This window comes from Notamacropus eugenii, chromosome 2 (assembly GCF_028372415.1).
Source record: "Notamacropus eugenii isolate mMacEug1 chromosome 2, mMacEug1.pri_v2, whole genome shotgun sequence".
Lineage (NCBI taxonomy): Eukaryota > Metazoa > Chordata > Mammalia > Diprotodontia > Macropodidae > Notamacropus > Notamacropus eugenii.
The window spans coordinates 360,615,664-360,639,306 of record NC_092873.1 but is presented as its reverse complement, the minus strand read 5'-3'; the positions used below and the strand labels follow the sequence as shown (position 1 = coordinate 360,639,306).

The 23,643-nt window shown below is 44.3% G+C and overlaps 1 protein-coding gene across 16 annotated transcripts in view; it reads right to left on the bottom strand.

Moving 5' to 3' along the window:
• Positions 1 to 23,643, bottom strand: part of LOC140528648 (voltage-dependent T-type calcium channel subunit alpha-1G-like) — a 107,661-nt gene that overhangs the window by 71,131 nt on the left and 12,887 nt on the right. For all 16 annotated transcript variants that reach the window (XR_011975235.1, XM_072646677.1, XM_072646679.1 and 13 more), the window contains exons 8-9: positions 22,049 to 22,419; positions 288 to 439 (exon numbers count right to left, since the gene is read on the bottom strand). Coding sequence is in view for 15 of the 16 variants with exons in the window: in XM_072646677.1 (XP_072502778.1) it covers positions 288 to 439; positions 22,049 to 22,419 (523 nt within the window). In the remaining variant the exon portion in view is untranslated. The remainder of the gene's footprint in view (positions 1 to 287; positions 440 to 22,048; positions 22,420 to 23,643) is intronic.

Genomic DNA, 23,643 nt, shown 5'->3' with positions numbered 1-23,643 from the left:
AATCCCAACCATGTCATTATACAGATGGAAATGAAGTGACTTGCCCAAGGTCACATAGCTAAGAAATGCCACTTTCCTGACTTCCAGTGTGGTAGGAAGTGTAATCTGTCTATTAAACCATCCACCTCCCATCTGTCTAACCTTTAGTGTGGGAGGGGAGTACAGCTTGATGACAGCCTTCTTCCCAGCTAAATCCAGGCCCCCAGCTTCTTCCCAAGTCAATCTTTTCCCTCCCCGAGTCCTCTGGCCTCTGCTAAGGAGGCCTGTTGGGAGAACGCAGGACTTACCTAATTACCACAATGACTCCATCGAAAATGTTGTAAGGGTTCTTTATGTAGCCAAAGGGGCCGTACACCAGCAGCTTCAGCAGCATCTCCAAGGCGAAGAGGCTGGTGAAGACAATGTTGCTAATCTCCAGGGCATTGGTGAGTTCTTCAGGCTGGAAGTGGGAGAGGTAGGGGAAAGGAGAAGAAAAGGGGATAAGATCAGGGGCAGTCACAGCGTGGATTTAAGATTGTCATCTCCCTTTGCAGATGAGGAAGCTGGGGAACTGACTTCTCCACCAGGGTCTCTCAGAGGAGTTGAGTCTCCTCATCACATCTCCTCTGAGTTAGCCTTCCTCTCCAAACCTCCTCTGAGTCTTAACTCAGGGGACATTAGGACACCTCCCGGTGTAGTGGATAAAAAGATGACTTCTGAGTCTGGAAAGGTTCAAATTCAGTCTCTGCTATATATTGACTGTGTGATCATGTTAGTTAACCTTTCAGTGCCCACACAACTCTTTAACATTATATACTGTAGAGCTGGGAGCTCCCAATTACCATGAAATCAAAAGTCTAGTGGTCTCCCCCCCAATAATAAAAATAAAAAAGTAGTCAAGAAAACTTCATTGAAAAACTTTACAGTTCCTAGGGCAGCTAGGTGGCACAGTGGATAGAGCACCAGCCCCGGAGTCAGGAGTTCAAATATAGCCTCAAACATTAACTAGCTGTGCAACCCTGGGCAAGTCACTTAATTCCTGATTGCCTCCACCTCCCCCCGCAAATAAACAAGTAATTTTACAGTTCCTGGTTGCTGCCATATTTGCCATCTTTGGCTGTGATTAAAGTCAATAAAATCAAGGAGATACCCCCATTTCCAGAGTCCTGAGATTGGTAGGTGTGGGAGAATACAATATCCTCCTCCACAAGGGCTCTAGGAGCACCCTCACACGGACGAAGGCAACTGTCTCAGAGAGGAGTCAACTAATATTCCCAGTCTTCCCCTCCCAAGCTCGTCCCCATCCCCATGCACCTGCTTCTGAACCACTGAGGGCCAGACCCAATTTTAGACCTTACTCCATGTGGGTTCTTGTGCTAGAATGCTTTGGGCCCATCCTCATCTTATTCCCCCAGAGTTTTGGCTTTCCCTAGTGCTGCAGCATTAGTTCCATGGGCACAGGCCAGAGCTATTTTGATGCTATTTAGAAGTCGAAGGATAATCTCTGTGGACTTGCACTCAGCATCATGCCTCCTTGAGCATCCACGCGTGCGCAAACACCCGGACTCACACGTGGTCTACAATTACTATGTGGATTTGGCAGAGTTTTCTTGGCCAACTGTAGACCACATTTTCCTCTTTCCAAACACTCACACATAGATAGTCACACATACGCTTCCTCCAAGCAAAAAGAAGAAGGGGATGGCATAAGAAGGCACAGACCTGAGACTAAAAATCTGGACACCTATGTCCTGTTCTTTGCCCCCAAACCTATCTACTTACTGGGTGAATCTGAGTAAGTCACTTACACTTCCTCTCTATACCTCAGTTGCCATATTTGTTAAAAAAAAAAAAAAAGAGATGAAACCCTGTCCTCTACATTCATGGGGAATGAGAATTTCCATCTCATTAGAAGAACTTATGACCAGTCCCATCTACCTGCCAACCTAATAAATCAGTCATTCTGTCTATTTGGCCATCCCACCTAAGCAGTAAACAACTAACAAACTTCCCAGTCCCATCATCTGCCCTTTTAAATGTTGATCACCTCATAGTAATAATACCTGATATCTGTTTTAAGTTTTGTAGAATTATTTAAGGTTTTCAATTCACCTTGCACATATTATCATTTTTGATCCTCTCAACAGCTTTTTGAATTAGCTAATAAAGATATTATTACCCCCATTTTACAGATGAGGAAAATGAGCGAGGTAAGGTAACTTGTCCAGTCACAGAGACAGAAAGCAGAAGCAGACTTCAAACTCAGGTGTTTTCTCAACTCTAAGACATCACAGAACCACTAAAAAGCTATTTATCTAAATATCTCTCCTTTCTGACCAGTGACCCACGTAACTGGCTACTTCATTCAGCCAGGATCTCCACTGAGTCAACAACCACTGAACATGTGTAGCCACCAAATCTGAATCAGGAGACAAGTAGGTGGTATAGTGGATAGAGCACTAGCCCTGGAGTCAGGAAGACCTGAGTTCAAATGTGCCCTCAGACACTTACTAGATGTGTGACCCTGGACAAGTCACTTAATCCTAATTGTTTTAAAAATATGAATTAGCCAGGGCTGGATCTACAGTCAGGGAGACCTAAGTTTGACTTCTGCTCTTGCCATTAATTATGTAATTATGCGTGGTCAAGTTAATTCACTTCTCCTCATTTATAAAATGGGGATACTTTTACATACATAGTTCCATGTACTATGGTTAGTAACCTTATAGAATTACTGGGAGGATCAAATGAGTTTATGTATATAAAATACTCTGCAAACCCTAAAGTTGCTATAAAAATGCCAGTTTATGTTTATCTAATCAGGTGCCCATCTAAGCACTGTCCTGTAGATCAGACCACCTGTCTCCCCAGATGCCTGATCTGACCCTCTCCAAAATAGAGAGAGCTCATGTCCAACTCTGGTCACGAACAGATACAACAAAATGCCTACCACCTGTGTATCCGGCTTGGGGGGAAGCAGAAAGGGTAAGACAATCTTAGGGTCCTTCATTTTAGGACTCCTCCAACCTCCATCCTGAAAGGGTCTTCTCCCCGACCCTAATGATAATGCTGGGGAAAAAAGTGATATTTTGGGAGCTCTGTTTATTTTGTTCCTTGATCATCACAGACTACTCAGAAGGAGAAATGTTTCTAGCTCTTAGGCCAGTGTCTAACCTGTGTTCTTTGGAGTAAGGAAGGGGGGAAATGAAGAGAAACTCAACAACCTGGAGGAGGATTAACTCTCTTCTAGGACTTGGGGATGACTGAAGCAAAGGGGCAGTTATACCAGACATATCTTGGCTGCTTTCTATGCTCCACATAGTAGGGGTGGGAGCAGTATTAACCTGACCTAGTTAAACAGTAAATCGGTCTCTTAGTTAAAGGAGGGTCAGGATGACAATGAGAATTTTGATGGCTTGTCAGAGCCATGGGACTGAAGGCTTTAGGGCAATACGAGGAAGGAAAGTATTACACTGTTCTCTCCCCTTGCTCAGCTGCTCAGACAAATTTCCAGCAAGGTGGTCTCCTGGCCTGCTCCATTTTTTATCTCTTTTAGCCATCTTCTTGCAGTGTAAATGCATGAACACACACACACACACACACACACACACACACACACATACTTCCTTCTATAGCTTTTCTCCAGTTTTTCAGTTCCCTTCCTGAGGATGAATATCTGTACTTATATACACATCAAAAAGTCCTATCTTGGTGATAGGATAACAGGACTCTTCCCCCAGAGGGCCATGATATTTCCCCAAGGAAACATAGATTGCTCAAAGGATGGAGACACACCCAGACAGGAGAACTGTAATTAGGATGGGAACCAAGGCTTTGTCTGAGGGTGGGAAGTTTTTGAGATGACCATTAACATCATCCATTGGTGCCCCTTCTCCTTGGCCCAGCTGGCTTCTGTAGCAGTAGGCTCATCCCAACGTTCATTTCCTTTTCCTCTAGGGCAGCTCCCCCCTCTCTCCCACTTCATGTCGTCAAACAGTGGCCAGGTCTTTAACAGGGAGGAAAACCCGTGATATCCCAGGTAGGTCTCTAGGTGATCCTCTCCCATCCTTGCCCTGGATGCAGCAATCGCTAGTTATGGTTCTGCTAGCCATCACTGCGCAGGTGGCCCTCTGTATTACCTCGCAAAAAGGATTATTTTATAGGATTATAAATTGGAAAGTGGAAGGGTCCTTGGAGGCTACTGAGGGCAATCCCCCTCCCCCATTTTACAGACAGAGAAACTGAGGTCATAGAGGTTAAGTGACTGGCCCAGAATAGAATCTGAACTCAGGTCTTTCTGACTCTAAGTCCAGCATTCTGTCTACTACAGGGACCTCTGTAAGTTGATGTTCAGGTTGTGAACCTATGACACCCTGAACAGACTTGGAACAACTCTCTTTTTCCCTCTTGGACTTGGTCTCCACTGGGGTACAAGCGAAGGAATCACCCTCCCCCTGGAGAGACAAGGCTGTAAATATGAGCCTGGGAAAGTTCTGAAAAGGCAGAGCGAGGGCACAAAGCACAAAACAGAGTAAGCCAGCTGTCCCGGGAGGGGGAGGAGGGAGGTCTGCAGCAGCCATCGCTCCCATGAAACTACCCTTTTCATTTTTCCAAAATTCTTCCTTCTACCTACCTTTCTGACAACTATGGACCTGGCAAGAAGGCAGGGCTCTTTTCTCTTGCCTCTGGACAGGTTAGCACAGTTCTGGGCACAATTCCCCCTCAGTGACCCTTTCCACTGTTATCAGGGCAGTTGTTTCTGTTATCCAGCTTCTGTCTGTGTCCAGATGCTAAGGCTTTAGAGAGACGGAACTTCAAAATGATGGACTTGGGGATAAAGTCTTGAAAGAGTGCCCAGTTCTCTTCCTGGTCATGGACAATGAGCACTTCAGTTTCTCTCACCCCTATCTGCCTAAGGCTAAGTATTTAAGTGATAGAAATACACATGAAGGTAAAAAATAGACAAACTCCCTCCATGCCCACCCAAGACAGCAACAAATTCCTATTTGGATTATTCTTTTGGATAGAAATGGATGCTAAATCTGTGATTTCATTGGTATGAAAACTCCAGGGTGAGGGAACTCCCTTTGTCAGTGCAGATTGCAACTTCTCTGCAATTTATAGTCTGGGAAAGTTGTCTGAGAGCCCTGGGAAGTTTGATCCCTTGCCTAAAGCACACAGACCATATGTGCCTGAAGCAGGACTGGAACCCAGGCCTTTTTGATTTGGAAGTCCGATTTCTATCCACTATGCAATCTCTCTTTAAGACTTACAAAATGCTTTCCTCATAATAACCCTGTGAAGTAGATGCTTCAAGTATCACCACCCCCATTTTTCAGACGAGAAAACTATCGCTAAGGAAACTGAAGTGACTGGTACAGGGTCACATATCCAGTAAATATAAGAGGTAGGATCCAAACCCACATCTTCCTGATTCCAAATCTATGGCTCTTTCCACCAGAGGACATATAGGAAGGGCTCTAGACACTCAATTTTTTCATAGTGGTAATACCCCCTTTGGCCTTTGCCATTAACAATGAATGAAGCAATGAAGTGGTGAGGTAAATAGGATACCAGGTCTATAGTCAGGAAGACTCCCTCAGTTAAAATCTGGCCTCAGGCACTTACTAGCTGTGAAACCCCGGGCAAGTCACTTAACCCTGTTTGACTCAGTTTCCTCATCTGTAAAATGAGCTGGAGAAGGACTCCAGGATCTTTGCTAAGAAAACCCCAAATGAGGTCACAAAGAGTCAGATAGGATTAAAAAATGACTAGACAACAACCATCAACAAACACTTAGAGTGCCTACTCTGTACAAGCCACCGGAGAAACACTTTTGTGTGAGTCCTTGCCCTCAGGGTGCTTACAAGTTAGTGAGGGAGATGGGACAAGTACATTCAAAGGAAACAAATAATGCAAAGTAAATGCCAGCTGAAAGACATAAATAATTCACTCTAGGAGTTCAGAGGAGAAAAGAAAGAGAAGGCAAGAAAGGAAAGAACACTTGAACATCTCTTGAACAAGGGGAGAACTTGGATCAAAGGGGAGGACATTCCTGGCACAGTGCAGGCAAAGCAAGGAAAGAGGCCTGCAGGGAGATAGCAAGTATATTAATTTGGCAGTTAAGTGGCACAGTGGATTGAGTATCTGAGTTAGAATTCTCCCTCAGACACTTAATAGTTGTGTGATCCTGGGCAAGTCACTTATCTTCCTTGACCTCAGTTTTTTAACTGTAAAATGGGGATAATGCTTCCTCTGTTAGTTTAAGCTTTCTCCATGGTGAAATGGGGATAATAACAGGACCTATCTCACAGAGTTGTAAGGATCAAATGAGATTACATATGTAAACTGCTTTGTGCACCATAAAGCATCATACAAATACTGGCCATTATCAGAAGAAAATATGCCAGGAATTCAGAGGAGAAAGAAAACTCTGTGGACTGGGCCAAGAGGATATGTGTAGGTGTAATGTATGCCTCTGGTCTCTCCCAGGGGTTTCCTTAGAATCCCATATAGTGCAGGGTACACTAACTCCCTTCTCTCTCACTAATCAAGGACTTCACCAGCTTCCTGGAGACAGGTGGTGAGAGAGGAACACAGGTGGAGAAAGAAGAATGTTGGGTTCTCTGCTCCAATAGAATTCACAGATGAATGGGCAGCATGTGGTACTTCCAGGAGCAAGGGAGTTATAAGGGATGGTTTGGTCCTGAGTTAAAATGTCCTAGGTCTAGTAGGAGTAGTGGGAGATAAGGCTTAAAAGGTAAACTGAGGTCAGATTGTGAAGGACCTTGAATGGCAGGCTTAGGAATTTGGAGTTTATTCTTCAGGTGATGGGGAATTATTAAAGATTTTTTAATACAAGAATAACATGACCCAATTGATGTTTGGGGGAGAGCAAGCTAGTAGCACTGTGCAGAATAGATTAGCATGAGATTAGTCCAGGCATGACATAAGAAAGGTTTGGACTAGCATCAGGACAGTGGTGTGGCATGATGAGACCCAGATATCAAGAGTGTAGACTGGGCAATGGATATTGGCATAGAGTATTATACATCTGCCCTCATTAAGTACCACTCCCCTTCTGTAATGTCCTCAATTCCCATTTGTTATCCCTTGATCCCAAATCATTCCCCATTCATCATTCCCTACTCTTGTGTGAACTCTGTTGGAACTAAGACCCCAACATTTTTCTTTATCTATAAGCCCCTCTTCTCACTGATCTCCCAGCTACCAGGAAGATAACGCTTGAGTTAATGTGGAGAGGGGAACTGGTGCAGCCTGAATCAGGTGAACCTTCTAGGGAGAGCCCATGGGCTTCATTATACCTGAGCATATTCTGAGTCCCTAGAGAGTCCCTAGCTGAACAAGAATGCTCACTCAGCTGATATCTAACACATTAAAAGCAGTCCCCTCCCCCCACTTTTCTAGTGCCATTGGATGTCTGGGGACTGCTTCCCTTTCAGGGCCTGTCCTCTCCCACCATCCCCCTACTCCCCTGCCTACCAACCTAGGGCCTAGACTAATCATCACCTTCTTCCCCTGGCTCCTCATCCCCCTCCTGGGGGCCCTTCCCCTCTTAGAACAGCCAACCTCATTCACTTATAAATAGAAACTCTGTCCCGACATGTGTCTGGCAGTGACACTGATCATCTCTGAGAGATGAGGTTGAGTGGTCTGGGGCTATGTCGGCTTATCTGTCCACCAGGCTGCCTGTCCATCTGTTTGCCTGTCTGCCACCTGTCTGCCTGCCCATCCATCTGGCTTCCACCTAAGGAACCCATGCAGCCCTGGAGAAGTATGGGCCTGAGCTCTCCCAGCCATGTTTCCCCTCCCCCAGCCATACTTGTCTCTGTTTCAGGACTAGAGTTAGACCCCTACCCCAAGTAGCAGAGACAGAAATAGAATTAAGGTGAGGAAGGCAAAGTATTTCCTACCCCCTCAGCTCTGTTCTTTGCCTTTCACCAGGCTTTCTCTCACCCTAGCCCAGACATCAGACAAATGGGCTTAGAAAAGGGGGGGGGGGCAGAGACCAGGAGAAAAGAAAAAATTCTTAGGCTCCAAACGTCATCACTCTCTCTTCATCACTTATAGCCTCTGCTGGTGATGGCTGTTATTCATTCCTATAGCAGCAGTTACTCTGACAGTCCCTTCCTCTCCATCTGCCCATACCCCTGTTCTTCCTGTCCAGTGCCCCAGGGCTCCAGCCTTCTCAGGACATTGCCTTGCATTCATTGGGTACCCAGTCATTTACACACATGTGGTTTCCCCCAGCTAGAAAGCGAGCTCCCTGAGGGCAGAGACTGGACACTCGGTTCCTAAGCCACACACACACACACACACACATACACACACACACACAGCACTCTCTCTCTTGATTCTCAGCCTCTTTATTGGCTCTCTCCTATGTCTGGAAGTCTTTCCTCTCTCATTTCTACCTCCTTACTTCCTTCCAAACTCACACCCCACCTTCTACAAGAGGCCTTTTTCAGTTCTCCTTTCGTCCCTCACCTAGTACCTTCCCTTGGAAACTACCATTTCATTTTCACTCTATCGATATCAATGTATCTTTTGTGTACAGTTATACGCAGGTTGTCTTCCCCCATTAGAATGTGAATTTCTTGAAGGCAGGGATCATGTTTTTGTCTTTATTTTGCCAGAGCCCCGCACATAGCAAACACTTCATAAATGCTTGTTGACTGACTGACTTGACAGTGTCACTGATACACAGAGATTCAAGGAGAGGAGGAGGGGAGCTTGGGAGGGAAGGAATGCAAGCAAGGCCAGGCTTGGATAAAGCAGTCTAACAAGGGGAGGGAGTTTGGGTCATGGGGACAGAGAAGTGGATGGAAGGAATAGCAGCTCTTCAACAGCACGTCAAAGAACAGGGTGGATTGGTTGGGCACTTTATAATGATAGGGAATGAATGTGTGGCCATAGACTAGGAGAAAGGAATCAAAGATAAAATGAAATTCTTGGGCATAGGGGAGGGAAGAGGAGACCCAAGGGAATTGGCTTCTTTTCCTAGGGCAAGATTGCATGGTACCTTATTACAGAAAGCATAGGATCAGAGGCCAATAAAGAGGTCAATCCAGCTCCCTCAGTTGATCATTGAGGAAACTTGAAGCCTAGGAAGGTGATATAGCCTACCCTTGGTTACACAGACAACAAGCCTGGAGACAATTCAAACCCCAGTCCTCCAACCGGAAATTCAGTGCTCTTTCCCTGCTATATCAATCTGCTTCACAATAAAGGAACTGAAATACTCTACTTCTTCTCCCTCAATACCATTCTCTCTCCCTTTTTCCCTCGATCCCAAACTTACAGGATGAACGATGAGAGCTAGAAGGAGCTTTAGGAACCATGTAGTCCAACTCATTTATTTTACAGATGGGGAAACTTGAGACGCCAGAGGTGAAGTATCTCACCCAAGATTACCTAGCTGTAACAGAGTGACTCGAGAGACAGTATTTTTTCTACCATATTCTGTTACTTCCCCAGGAGGACAAGGTCCTTTCTTACTTAGATTTCAGATATCCATGAACAAAAACAGTCTGCAGTCCACAGTTTAAAAAACAAGTACTCCCCAGTTTCCAGGCTTTGAATCTGTATTCTTTCTGTTTTTCCTTTGTCTTTCCTGGTATCTATTGCACATGTCCATTTTCTCTCTTTCTTTGGCACTGTGTGTGTGCCCGCATTTCTGTCTTCCAGTATCTGTGTGTGTGTGTGTGTGTGTGTGTGTGGATGCCTCCTTGTGTGTGGTTCTCATTCACTTCATGCCTTTGTCTCTCCCTCCCTCTTCAAGTGTTTCTCGATCATTCTCTGTAGCCCCCATTCCTGGGTCTCTTCCCTACTACCCCTTTTCACTTTCTTTCTCACCTTGTCATAAGTAGGGCCAGATGGCAAGGGCCATTTATGCTGCAGTGATGATTTTGTAGCTGCTGCTTTTAGGACCTACCCAGAGATCCGCCTGCTTTCTTTTGAGTTCTAAGCTTGAGGAGTCATGCAGCTGCTCTGCCTGGTCTGCCCAAGGGACTCCTTCCCACTTCTGCCTGTTTTCACTTCAACAGCCAGGTGTTGGTACAATGTCAGGGCTCTAGCGAGAGGACTGGCACTGCAGCCTCAGGAGAAACTCCCTTGTCATACAGGATGGAAAGGAAGTCACTTAGGTCAGGCTACTGCCTCCATTTCTGATCCTTCCTTCCATTTCTTAATGAAATTGAGGGAGGGGAGGTGCTGTACCCAAACTCTGTCACTCCATTCCACAGCGGTACAAAAGTCCTTCTGTGTATCTACTTGAAATCTTTCCTAATTGCATTTTCCCTTATTCAATGTCATTCATATTCATCTTAGTAGAGGAAAATAGTCATCACCAACAGGACCCAGTCCAAAGGACCTGCCCCACCTTACCTTATTTGTTCATTCATTCACTCATTCAAAAACTATTTAGCAACCTATTATATGTAAACTAGCCATATCCCAGCACTGGCTTCTACATAACCCAGGAGTGCCAGGGACCAAGTCAGGATGATGGAAGGTCATAAGTCCTCCCCAAGGCTGGGGAGGAGAATGTGGCAGAGGAAAAACACAAAGAAAGAAAAGAAGGGGAAGAATTTAGGAGGCCCATTCCCCTCCCACCCACCCCCCGAGTCTCCTGTCCTGCCTTCAAAGTCTCTCTACCTACAAGGAGGGAAACGCAGGAAACACCCCCCTTTCCACCCCCAAGTAAAGTGGGAGAATCTCTTCCTGGCACTTAGGGGGTGGGTGCCCACAGGGGTGATGACAACCTGGCAGAGTTCTGGATGTGTGTATATTCACCCACGCGGGCACATGCACCCAGACACAACACACCCACCGCCCGCTGCACACTCTTTCTCCCACCCGCTGGCACAGCCAGTGAGCACAAGCCTCCGTTAACAGTCAGGCCTGATTTCGTGTTTGCCCTTCCCCCTTCCTTCTACTCCCTGTACCTCGACGCAATGACCAACCCCCCCTTCCTCGCCCCGCCCCCCCCACCTCCCTAAAGGAGGGAGGAGGCATCTAGTTCCTCTGATCCCAAAGAATCTTGAGAACCGAATGGGAATGAAGGTGGGGGGAGGGGTGGAGTGGGGGAATGTTGAAGAGGGGAGGAAAAGAAATAAGGAAGGGAAGCTGGGCATCAAGACAGATACTGGAGTTGGAAAGATACAGGATGGAGCGGTGTGGGGGCATCAGGTTTAGGGCAGAGGATCTCAACTTTTCTAGTGCCATGGACCTCTTTGACAGTCTGATGGAGCCTTCAAACCCCCGCACGGAGGGATGCTTTTAAAAGCATAAAATAAAATGCATAGGGTAACAAAGGAAATTCTATTGAAATAAAGATGCAATCCCCCACCTATCTAAATTCTCGGAACTCCTGAAATCTACGCATGGACCCTAGATTAATAATCCCTGATTTTAGGGAAAGACTACCCCCAAAAAAGTCAGAAGGAATTTAGGAGAGGAACTGGGAACCGAGCTGGAGGGCTGCCCTAAGGGGACAGGCTTGAGGGGGTGCAATAGAGACTGGCTGGGGAGGCTTCGAGAGGATAGGGGCTAAGACGGGAGAGAGCACAGAGAAGCAGAGCGGCTGGGCGTGGGGTGCCAGACTTCTGTCCCCATTCATAATCGAACTGATATTCCAATAGACGCAGAGGCTTCCGTCTCTAACTAGGGCTGTGTTGATTTAGGGTCTGTGGTGCTGTCTCTCGATTATCGCGATCCGACATTCCCCCTCCTCCTTCCCTTTTCCCCATGGGGCGCCCCTCCGTTCCCCTAGTCAATCCAGACTGAGCAGCGGCTGGATGAGAGCCCCGGGGTCAAGTGGAGGCACATTCTGCTTTCCTGCCCTCCTCTCTCCCTCCTCCTTTCCCCAGTTAGGCTCGCCAGCCCCGCCTGACCCCTCCCCCTCCCACCTTCCCTGCCGCCTGGCACCGGGGGACTGCGGGACTGCGGCTGGCTCGGGGTCTCGATTCTCTTTCCAAGCCGTCTGCGGTGTCTGCGTCACCACTAGTGAGGCGCCCGACGCCCGGGACACGGCCAACCCCCTCCCCAATCTCGTCCCATTGTCCCTTCCTTTCTACTTTCTACCCCTCCTCTTACTATCTATTCTTCAATTCTTTGGACATCAAAATCACGGAAGGGGACATGGACCCCAATCAACTTTGCATTTTCTGGGTCCCCCTCCCCAACTTCCACCTAATCAGGCCTACAGCTGTTCTGAGGATATAAAAGGGGGCCATGTAGCAAACCATCACCCGCAACCATCACCACTGCAACCTAACCCATAGGACATAGAGCCTCAGCCAAGAAAGGTCAAACATAGGCCAATGAGGTCAAAATTAACTCGGTCTGTCGTTGGCCATGGGCAAGGCAGGCAAGGTAACTGACCATCCAGCTGCCTAGAGACCTGATATCATGTTAAACATATTACCAGAGTATCCTTCTACCACCAAACCCTCCAGGAAACCAGGGAAGGGAAATTCTTCAGCAGAAATATTTATTAAATAAGCAAGTGAGTTAACTAGAAAGACTACTCATAAAGTGAAGCACCCTTCAGCAACCCTCACTCCCTTTCCAAACAGTCAGCCAAGAAAGACATTTGGGAAGGCCAATGAAAGCTTTGCTCATGTCCAACATTCCTGATTATGGGGATCCCTGAGAGGAGAAACCATATTTTCCTCCATGCCTAACACACACACACACACACACACACACACACACACACACACACACACACACACACCCCACCCTTCTCTTCCCCTACCCCAAACACTCTGAGACAAGCTCTCAGAAAAGAGCCCTGAATAAATGAAAAGATCACTAAAGGGGAGATACATTCTGAGTAAATGGAAAATCAATAAAAATTCAGGAATGAAACACCTCCTCCCTAACAGCAGAGAAATGAGGCACTACTAGGAAGAATATTGTATACATTTTCAGTTCGATCTCTTACAGCCTCTCACAGCTAGGTGGTGGTGAAGTGAATGAAACACTGGGCTTGGAGTTAGGAAAACCTGAGTTCAAATCCAGTCTCAGACACTTACTAGCAAATCACTTAACTTCTGTCTGCTTCAGTTTTCTCAGCTGTAAAATGGAGATAATAATAGTACATACCTCAGAAGGTTGTTGGGAGGTAAAGCTCTTAGCATGTGGCCTGGCACACAGTAGGCACTTAACAAAACCTCATTCTTTTCTCTCACCTGGGATACTACAACAGATTCCTAATTGGTCTTCCTGCTTCAAGTATTTCTCCTCTCCAATCCATTCTCCACAAAACTGCCAGATTTCTAAAGTAGAGGTCTAACCATGTCAGTCCCCAAGCTAGAAACTTCATTGGCTCTAGGATAAGTTACCAATATCTTTTTTTTTTTTTGTCTTTTAATCAAGTCTAGCTCTAACCTAGAATCCTGAGCTAGCCCCTCATACCTCCATAATGCTGGAGGGTAAAGGAAGAGGTCAGAAAGAGAGATGACCATGAATCTCTGACCACAGCCTGAAAAGGTAGGAGAACATGGAGAAGGAGAGGAGCACAGAAGCTTATGGTACATCACTACTTTTTGTCCTCTATGGGTCAGCCAAGTGGGCCTACCTGCTGTTCTCCACACACAACATTCTATCCCCCATTTCAAGGCAATTGTCCTCCATGCCTGGAATTTCCTCTAACTTCACCTTCTTCTCTCTAACTTACTTCCCATGAAGCCTTCCCTAGCCCCCCTCCCCCTCACTCCAAATACACTCCTCCCTCATCTACCTTATATTCCTCTGCATTTACTTTGCATGCACATATATGTATGCATACAAGTACAGCTTACTATCTCTTCCATGAGAATGTAAAATTCTTGAGGGCAATGACTATTTGTTTCATGTTTGCCTTTAGATCCTCATTGCCTATGAAGGTACTTGGCATATAATGGATGATCAATCAATGCTTGCTGATTAAAAGCCATACTCAAGTGTGGCCTCCTCCAGGAAGCCTACCCTGATTCCTTCCAAGGGTTAGAGCCCTCCCCCTGGGAAATTGCTTCATGTATGTTGTGTTTATGGCATGTGATAGTGGATAGAGAGTTGGTCCTAAAATCAGGAAGACCTGGGTTCCAACGTTGCTTTTAATACCCGCTGGCTGGGGCAGCTAAGTGACATAGTGGATAGAGCGCCAACTCTGGAGTCAAGAGGACTTGAGCTCAAATCTGGCTTCAGATACTAATTGTGTGACCCTGGCCAACTTACTTAACTCTGATTGCGTCCCCTAGACAAAAAAAAAATACATACTGGTTGCGTAAGTGATCATGTTGTGGAACCTCTTAATACCCTAGGCAATTCCCAGAGATGGTAAGTTGCAGAGCAGGTGACAACCAGCATTGGTAGAAGGATTTTTCTTCACTAGGAGTTCCTTATACCAATGAAATCACAAGTCTGCTCAAAAAACCAAACCCTTCTATTTAATTTTCTACATACTCAATTGGTTCCCCTATAGGATATAATCACCTTGAGGGGAAGTACTGGGTTTTTTTTTTCTTTGTATCTTCAGCACCTAACACAAGACCTGGCACACAGCAGGAATAAATGCTTATCAGGTGGCACCGAATGTAGTCTATAGCCAACGTTTTTGTTCAATTGTTTTTCTTTGTCACAGAGAGTGTGGAAACAACTTTTATATAAAGAAAAAGCCATCGCTATAACATGGGTTGTTTTTCAAAAGCCCTGTAGGACAAGATAACTCTGATTTAAAGAAACCCATAGCAGAGGCTAGCTGCTTTAAGCCCATTATCTCATCCTCTAACAGCCCCAAATGGGCCTGTGAATCTGGGCACCAAAGCTTGGCCTACAATAGCTACCTCAGATTTGTCAGACCTCTTCCCGTTTCTTCAGATAGGTAAGGTTTTGGGGATTCTATCACCAAAATGTCTACCATTCCCTCAATTAAATATTCTCTCTCTCTCTTTCTGCTTCTTTCTATATCTCTTTCTCTCTGTCTCTGTCTCTTTTTCTCTGTCTTTGTCTGTCTCTCCCTCTTTGTCTGTCTCGCTCTCACACGCAAATTTATTTATTCATCATTCATTCCTTCAATTATTAGAAAGTATTTACTGAGTGGATACCTTGAGCCTAGTACTTGTGTTTGGTAGCTCAAATAGGGCTCCTGCACTCCCATAAAATGCTGTGTTCCTAACACTCCATGCCTCCAACATTAAAATGATATTTTGTTTTTGCCACAAATTTTAAAAAAGCCTTTCCAGGTGACAGCTCCATCAAGTTTCACCCTGACATTAAGGTTTCCATTTCCTCTCTATCAATCTATAGTTTTCCTTTTCCTTAATTCCAATTTAGAATCCAAAGACTCAAGCTCACATCCTGGCTGTACTATTTGCTATCTGTATGGTATAATCCTGGGCAAATTAGTTTACTTTTCTGGCTTCAGTTTCCCAATCTGTAAAATGATGGGTTGGAAAAGATATTCGGAAATGCACCTCCCTCTTTTCCTTAGAGAGGTGGGGGATGATAGGTGCAGGACATTGCATACATACACTGTCAGACACAATTCTTGTGCTGATTCTGCTTAATGATTGTCTTTGTTATAAGGGAATGTTCCCTGAGAACAGAGGTCATGTCTAGAAATAATGGTGATATAAAAACAAGGGCATCAATAAAACTTTTAAAAATTTGTTTTAAACCCAGCCTCCTCCAGTCTCCAAGAGTCCACCCCTGATCAATCACACCCAACTCTGATCTTTGTGGCGCTTTGCTTACAGGAACACAGGCACGAAGCTGCTGAGAAAGGTCTGAAATTCAGATGATATTTCCACTGTACATTTTTAGTGCACAGACTTACAGCTGGGCCCTCATTGCCGCTCAGCAATCCTGCTCTATTCTTATCAGCTCCCTAGTTCATTCCACAGAGTGGCTATTTCAAACTTTTCCTCTCTCCTCAAGCTTCAGCTACACTCCTACCCACCACATTTACCGAAGATGACTTAGCCTCCTACTTCACTGAGAAGACTGAGGTCATCCTCCAGAAGCTACTTGGTCCCTTCCCCATTCCCCAAAACTTCTAATTATTGCTACCCATACTCTTCTCCTTCCCTACAATCACCAATGAAAAGGTAGTCCTATTTCTCAGTTATGCTAATTCCCCTGCTTGTATCCTTGAGACTCTTCTACATCCTGTCTTCCAAAGCCTTGCCCCATCAGCCATTCCCACTTTCTTCTCCTATCTGCTATATCTCCTTCTCCACTCAGTTGACAAACATGCTCAGGGAGTATCAATAATAAATCAACATTAAATAATCAAGGCTCTTCTTGACAGCAGCCCAGCTCTCTCTTTCCCTTCACCACTAAACTCCATGAAAAAGTTGTATATAGGCCTCTACCACCAACTCCTCTCCCACCTACACTCTTCCATTTACAATCTGGTTTCCTTCTTTTCACACCACTCTATTGTAACTGATTTCTTAGATACCATTATTGACTGCCTCATGGCCACATCCAATGCCTTATCTTGAGCCTCCATCTTCCTTGACCTCTCTGAAGCATCTCTCACTATTTTTTGTTTTTTTTAATTAATTTATTTGTTTTCAATCACTTCCATAAGTCTTAGATTTTCTCCCCCTCCTTTTCTCCTCCCTCCCCGAGATGGTATGTAATCTTATATGGGTTCTACAATACATTCTTATTCACCACATTTTCATATTAGTTATGGTTGCATAGAAGAATCAAAATCAATGGGAGAAACCATGAGAAAAAACAAAACAAAACAATACAAGAGAAAATATTCTGCTTCATTTTGCCTTCCAATTCCATAGTTCTTTCTCTGGATGTGGATGGCATTTTGCCTCAAGAGTCTTTTGGGAATGTTTTAGGTACTTGCATTGCTATGAAGTGCTAGGTCTATCAGAAACAATCCTTGCACACTGTGGCTGATACTCTGTACAATGTTCTGCTGGTTCTGCTCATTTCACTCAGCATTTCTCATTATTGTACTCCTTCTTTCTCCACGTTCTCTTCTACCTTAGCTTCTTATGACACTATGTTCCTCTGGTTCTCCTCCTACATCTCTAATCACCTCTTTGACAGTTCTTTCAGTCAATCAACCAATTAAGAAGCACCTACTAAGTGCCAGGCAGGAAGGGCAATGTAGTATAGTGGATAGAGGCCTGGCCTTGCCTAGTTTTCCTCCTAAATCTCTAACCCTTTTTCTGTCTCCAATAGTTTCTTCAGTCAACTGCCCAATTAAGAAGCACCTACTAAGTGCCAGGGAGGAAGGGTAGTATAGTATGGTGGATAGAGACTTGGCCTTGCAAAGAGGAATATCAGGGCTCAAGTATTTCTTCTGACACATACTGGCTTGTGCAAGGCACTTAATCTTTCTGTGTCTCAGTTCCCTCATCTGTAAAATGAAGGTATTGGACTTCATGGTCACCAAGGCCCCTTCCAGGGGCAGCTGGATAGAACCCTGGCCTTAGAATATCGAAGATTATTAATCTTCCTAAATTCAAATCCCACCTCAGGCACTCATTAGCTATGTGAGCCTGGACAAGTCATTTAACCATGCTTGCCTCAGTTTCTACATCTGTCAAATGAGCTGGAGAAGGAAATGACAAACCATGAGCCCAATAGGCTCATGAAGAGTCGGACAGGACTGAAATGATCCAACAACAAAAGGTCCCTTCTAAGTTCATGATGCTATGTACCTCTGGCTGTGTGACCCTGGTCAAGTTAGGTAACCTCTCCGTGCTCTAAGCAACTCTCTGTGGATCTAAGTTGCAAAGAACATGTTATCCTGCATTGTGGGAGAGAATTGACTCATCCAGGAATTCCAAATGCCAAAGGAATCATAGAATCAGTTCTTTATGCCTATCCCCTATATGCCAGGAATTGGACTAGATGCTGGAAATACAAAGACAAAAGCGAAGCAAGTTTCTCCCCTGGAGGAGTTTATAATCTCTCCAGAGGCAGCAATGTTTTTGTTGTGGTTCAGTTGTTTCAATTGAATCCGACTTTCCATGACCCCATTTGGGGTTTTCTTGGCAAAGATCTTGCAAGGGTTTGTCATTTCCTTCTCCAGATTACTTGACAGATGAAGAAACTGAGGCAAACAGGGTTAGTGACTTGCCCAAGATCACACAGCTGGTGGTTTGCCATTTCCTTTTCCAATTCATTTGACAGATAAGAAAACTGAGACAAACAAGGTTAAGTGACTGGCACAGCAGCAACAAAAACACATATACATTTCCTGACGCCTTAAGGTGGGTGTCCCCTAATGTTGGGTCAGTCCTTGTCCAAGTTCCATTTAATGGCTGTTTTCTGGACCCTCCTGGCTCAGAGTGATTATCAATAGTAACTGTTTCTCTTTCCCTCCCAGCCTGATTAACTTATTTTCATTATTATTTTTTTCTTTTCCTGATTAAAGGGGTCCTTCCCTGACTACTTCTTAAAGAGGTCTATTCACTGAATAGGCATTACCTCACTCTAAGTGAGTACCTGAAAAGGCCTTAACCAAAAAAGGCCAAGGTCTCCCATTGCATCCTGGGCCATCTCCAGTTATTCTGATTAATATCTGCTCACTTGTTCCAGATGGCTCAGGAAGAGAAAGTGAGGCTGGTGACCTTGTACAGCCTTCCTTCACTCAAAACAAAGTCAAGTACAAGTCACATCAGCTTTTCTCTGATGTCATGGCCTTTGAAAACAAAGGACAAACACAACCACAATACTTTCACCGTATTCAGTATATTTACTAGCCTGGCACAGTTTCAACCATAGTACCAGGTAGATGACTCACAAATTTATATATCTAATTTTAACCTTTCTCCCAAGCTCCAGACCCATATGTTCAACTGCCCATAGGATGCCCCATCAGACCTCAAACTCAAATCCTCCTTGAGCAGTGAATTTCCTTGAAAGCAGGATTTTCTCACTTTTGTATTTGTATCATCAGCTCCTAGCAGAGTACAGTAGGGGCTTAATAAATGATTGCAAATTGATTGGACCATGTCCAAAGGCAAACTGGTTCCCTTTCCCCAAAAACCAGAAAGTGGACTTTCTGACTCTACTGGTTCAGTCAGATTCCAAAATTATAGACCTTGGTGATTATTATTGACTCTTTTCATCCCCTTACTGATAATATCTAATCAGTTGCCACGTGCTGTAGATTCTAATGTTTCTCATATACATTTCTTTTTCTCCAATTCCTACAGCCCACATACTAGTATAATTCCTCCTCATCACCCTTCCAACCAAAAATCCTTCATGTCCCAGCTAGACTTATATGTAGATCTGACCGAACTCTTCAATGGTGCCAACTACCTTTCCATCCTTCTCTCATGCTTCTCCTTAGCCTGCAGTATACTTCAGTCAAATTGGACTATTCACTGTCCTAATTTCACGACCCATATTTTTCCACCTCCATGCCTTTATTCACAATCTGTGGAAAAGTGGATAGAGTGCTGGACTTGGACTCAGGAAGATCTGAGTTCAAATCCTACTTTAGTACTAGCTATGAGATCTTGAGCAGGTCGCTTAACTTCATTCAGTCTCAGTTTCCTCATCTGTAAAATGAGGGAATTGGACTTGATGACTTCTAAAATCTAGCTCCTGCCTGAAATTCTCTCCTCTTCTCTTCACCCTCCATCCCAACCCTATTGAATGCCTATACAACTTTTAAGCCTGGCTCAAATGGTTCCTCTAGAAAACTTTAATGGCTATGAGGAAGTCCAATACCCTCATTTTACAGTTGAGGGAACTGAGACACAGAAAGATTAAGTGACTTGCACAGCCAGTATGTATCAGAAGAAATACTTGAGCCCAGATCTTCCTCTTTGCAAAGTCAGGTATCTGTCTACTACACCGCACTGCCCTTCCTGCCTGGCACTTAGTGGGTGCTTCTTAATTGATCAGTTGACTGAAGGAACCATCAGAGACAGAAAAGAGCTAAGTAGAGATATAGAAGGAGAAGCAGGAGTGTATGATGTCATAAGAAGCTAGGAGAGAAGAGAATATGGAAAAAGAAGGAATACAATAGCGAGAAATGCTTCCATTGGTAATAACCTTTCCCACTTTTGACTTTTCATTACACTTTGTCTGTGTCTCTCTAATGTGCTTATCATGTATTATTTTGAATTATAGGTCTTTGTACATGTATCAGACCAGGATCAAAGATCTTTAATGGCTCTCCATTGCCTCCAGAAAAAACCTAAACTCCTCAACCTTTTGGCACCAACCCACTTTCAAATTACTCCTCCATTCCAGATTACACCCTGCTTTCATATAATCTGTATTCCAGCCAGCCAGGACTAATTAATTGTTCCTGAATTCAATATTCCACTTCTAGCCTCCAGGCCTCTTCACACAGGTTATTCTCCATATCTAAATAAGCCATCTCTAACTGTGTGATCCTGAGCAAGTCACCTACTCTCTATCTGCCTCACTTTTCTCTTCTGTAATATGGGGATAATAGCAGCATCTGCCTTCCAGGTAGGATGCTATGAGGCTAAACTAAAATAATATTTGAGTGCTTTGCAAACTTTAAAATCCTATATAAATTATCATCTCTTTTATTATGCCTTTCCTGATGCACTTTTTAACTTTACTACCTGTATGACCTTGGGCAAATCATGTTCCTGCTCTTCATTTTCTTTATCTATAAAATGAGGAGGTTAAATTAGATAACCTTTGAAGTCCCTTTTTTAGGTCTATATCTATGATCTAGTTATCTTCAAATTACCTTGTATTTATTTATCTATGTACACATTATATCTGTTCCACTCCCCCAGTAGACTGGAATTGTTTGGGATTTTGTACCTCCCACAGAATAGGCCTTTAATATTTTTAAATTAATTAATGAATTGCTATTTTAAATTAATTGATTATTTTTAAAAATTGAACTGAGTTGAACTGAAATCTCACGAGGTTCAGGCTGCTTAAAATAATTATCCAAGATTATTCAGTCAGTAAGTTGGGTTGGTTTTGGTTTTTTGGAGTGTTTTTGATTTTGGTCTTTTCATCTCTTTTATTTCTGGGAAAAATAAACTTCTACTGCCTATTAGTCAATCAATCAACAACCAGCTAGTAAGTCTCAGAGACAGGATCTGAATATGGGTCTCCGGACTCCCAGTATTGTGTGCTCCTTCACTACAACATATGCTGCATCTCCTCTCTGCACTCTTCACAAAACAGTCATTCAGAAGCTAAATATACTCGCTTACATTTGTACAGAACTTTGCAGTTTCTTGATGCCTTTTACATATCATTTGATCCTCGCGCCAGCCTTCTGAGATAGGCAGACAAGATAGGGTTACCCCTGCCTTACAGATAAAGAAACTTAGGCTTCGAAGTTAATTTACTTGCCCAAGATTGTACAGCTAGACTTGGAGCAGGTAGGTGGCGCCAAAGTGCACAGAGAGTCAAGCAAGGAGTCAGGAAGACTCATCTCCCTGAGTTCAAACCTGACCTTGGACACATTCTAGCTGTGTGACCCTGGGCAAGTCACTTATCCCTGTTTGCCTCAGTTTCCTCATCTGTAAAATGAGCTGGAGAAGGAAATGGCAAACCAATCCAGTATCTTTGCCAAGAAAATCCCAAATGGGATCATGAAGAGTCAGATACGACTGAAACAACTCAACAATAATAACAACAGAGGGTCTTAACTTTTTTTGTGTCACATTCACTCTGGGCAGTCTGGTGAAACCTGTAGACCCCTTCTCAGAATCACATTTTTAAATGTATCAAATAAAATATATAGGGTTACAAAAGAAATCAATCATCGTGTTTTTTTCCCACTTTAAGTTCATTTTAAGGACCCAGGCTAAGAGCCCTTGGTCTAGAAACAAGGCTTCCTGAATCCCAGTTGTTTCTCCATCCACTCTATTGTGTGAGAAACTGAAAGCAGGATAAATTAAATCATCCAGGTGTGGGTAGAAAGAAATTGGTCAACCCCAGCCTCCTCTCCCCACCCCCATCCCCCACCCCCCACCCCAGGGAAAGCAGGGTAGAGAGGAAAGGGGAAGGAAAAAGGAGGGGAAGGGAAAAGGAGGGGAAGAGGAAGGGACCTTCCCGTCTATACCTGTTCGTGATACTCGATGCCCATGCTGAGGGTATTGATAAGGATAGCTATCATTATCCCGCGGCCAAAGTATTTACTGTCCACAATCTTCCGAAAAGTTTCACAGACCAGTGTCCAGAAGGCTATCAAGGGGCTGGGCTCTTGGCCCTGGCCCTGGCTTGCTCCCCAGTGGGGGTCCCGGTGGTCACCATGCTGGGTATCCTGTGTGAACTCATAGATGCCCTCACTATCTGAGTCAAGCAGCTCTGGGTCCATCAGCTCAGTTTCTCCTGCCTGTGTTGGAGTACAGTAGGGACAGTTATCTGGACCAGAGGCCCCACTATCTGCCTTCCCACAGGGGCTGGAAATCCTGCAGGAACCTTGACAGGAACCTAGAACACAGGAGGTCAGAAGTCAGAGAGCTGCCCCCTGGACCAGGAGCCCAGCCTTTGTAAATAAATAAAAACAAAAGTAAAAGAAACCCAGAAACAGACAAATATTAAGAAGTACAGATGGTCTCAAGTTATCAGGAATTTTAAAATATTGGAGCTGGATTGGGCGCTACAGATTCTGTCATTCAGTTCTCTCAATTACAGAAGAGGAAACTGAGGCTGAGAGATGGGAAGTGACTTGACCAGCATCACACAGCTAATCTGTGGCAATGTCAGGTCTCCTGACTCCTAGTCTAATGTTCTTTCCAATATACCATGCATCATCAACTCCTCAACAACTCCCATCCTCATGACTCATTAGAATATGAAAATTAGGTGAAAAGACTATTTTAACGGAACTGGACAATAGCAAGGACTGTGGAATGCTGGCTATAGCATTTTCTTTGTGAAGAGTATCTCTGTCTTATTTGTTTAGTTTACAATGAGGATGACTTTTCAGTTCACCATCCATGTTTGTTTGTTTTGTTTTGTTTTGTTTTGTTTGTTTTTGCTGAAGCCTAGGACACCGTTAAAGCTGTTTAAGAAGAAGGCTCTTGGTTCCACCTTTGCCAGCAGATGAAAACCCTCCATTGTTGTCTCAACCCCATCCCAGATGATGCCTAAGTATCTTTCTCTTGGACTCAAAGGTGTGGGGTTAGGAAGAGCAGCTTAGTCATTAAGGAGGAGAAAAAAGGGAAAGAAGGAAGGAAGGAAGAAGGGAAGAAAGGAGAAAGGAAAGAAGGAGGAAGGGAGAGAAGGAAAAGGAAAGAAGGAAGGAGGGAGGAAGGAAGGAAGGAAGAAAAAGAGAGAAGAAGGAAGGAGGGAGAGAGGGATAAGGAGAGACAGAAGGAAGGAGGAAGGGAGGAAAGAAGAAAAGATGGAGAAAAGAAGAAAGGAGGGAGGGAGGAGAGAAGAAGGAAAGAAAGAAGAAAGGATGGAGGGAGAGAAGGAGAAGAGAAGGAAAGAAGGAAGGAAGGGAGAAAGGAAGAAGGAAGGGAGAAAGGAAAGAAGGAAGGGAGGGAGGGAGAAAGAAAAAGAGGGAAGGAGGAAACAAGTATCTATTTAACACTTACTATGTGCCAGGCACTGTGCCTAGTGCTTTACAGATATTATCTCATTTGATCCTCACAACAACCCTGGGAAGGAGATGCTATTATTATCTACCTTTTATACAGTTGAGAAAAT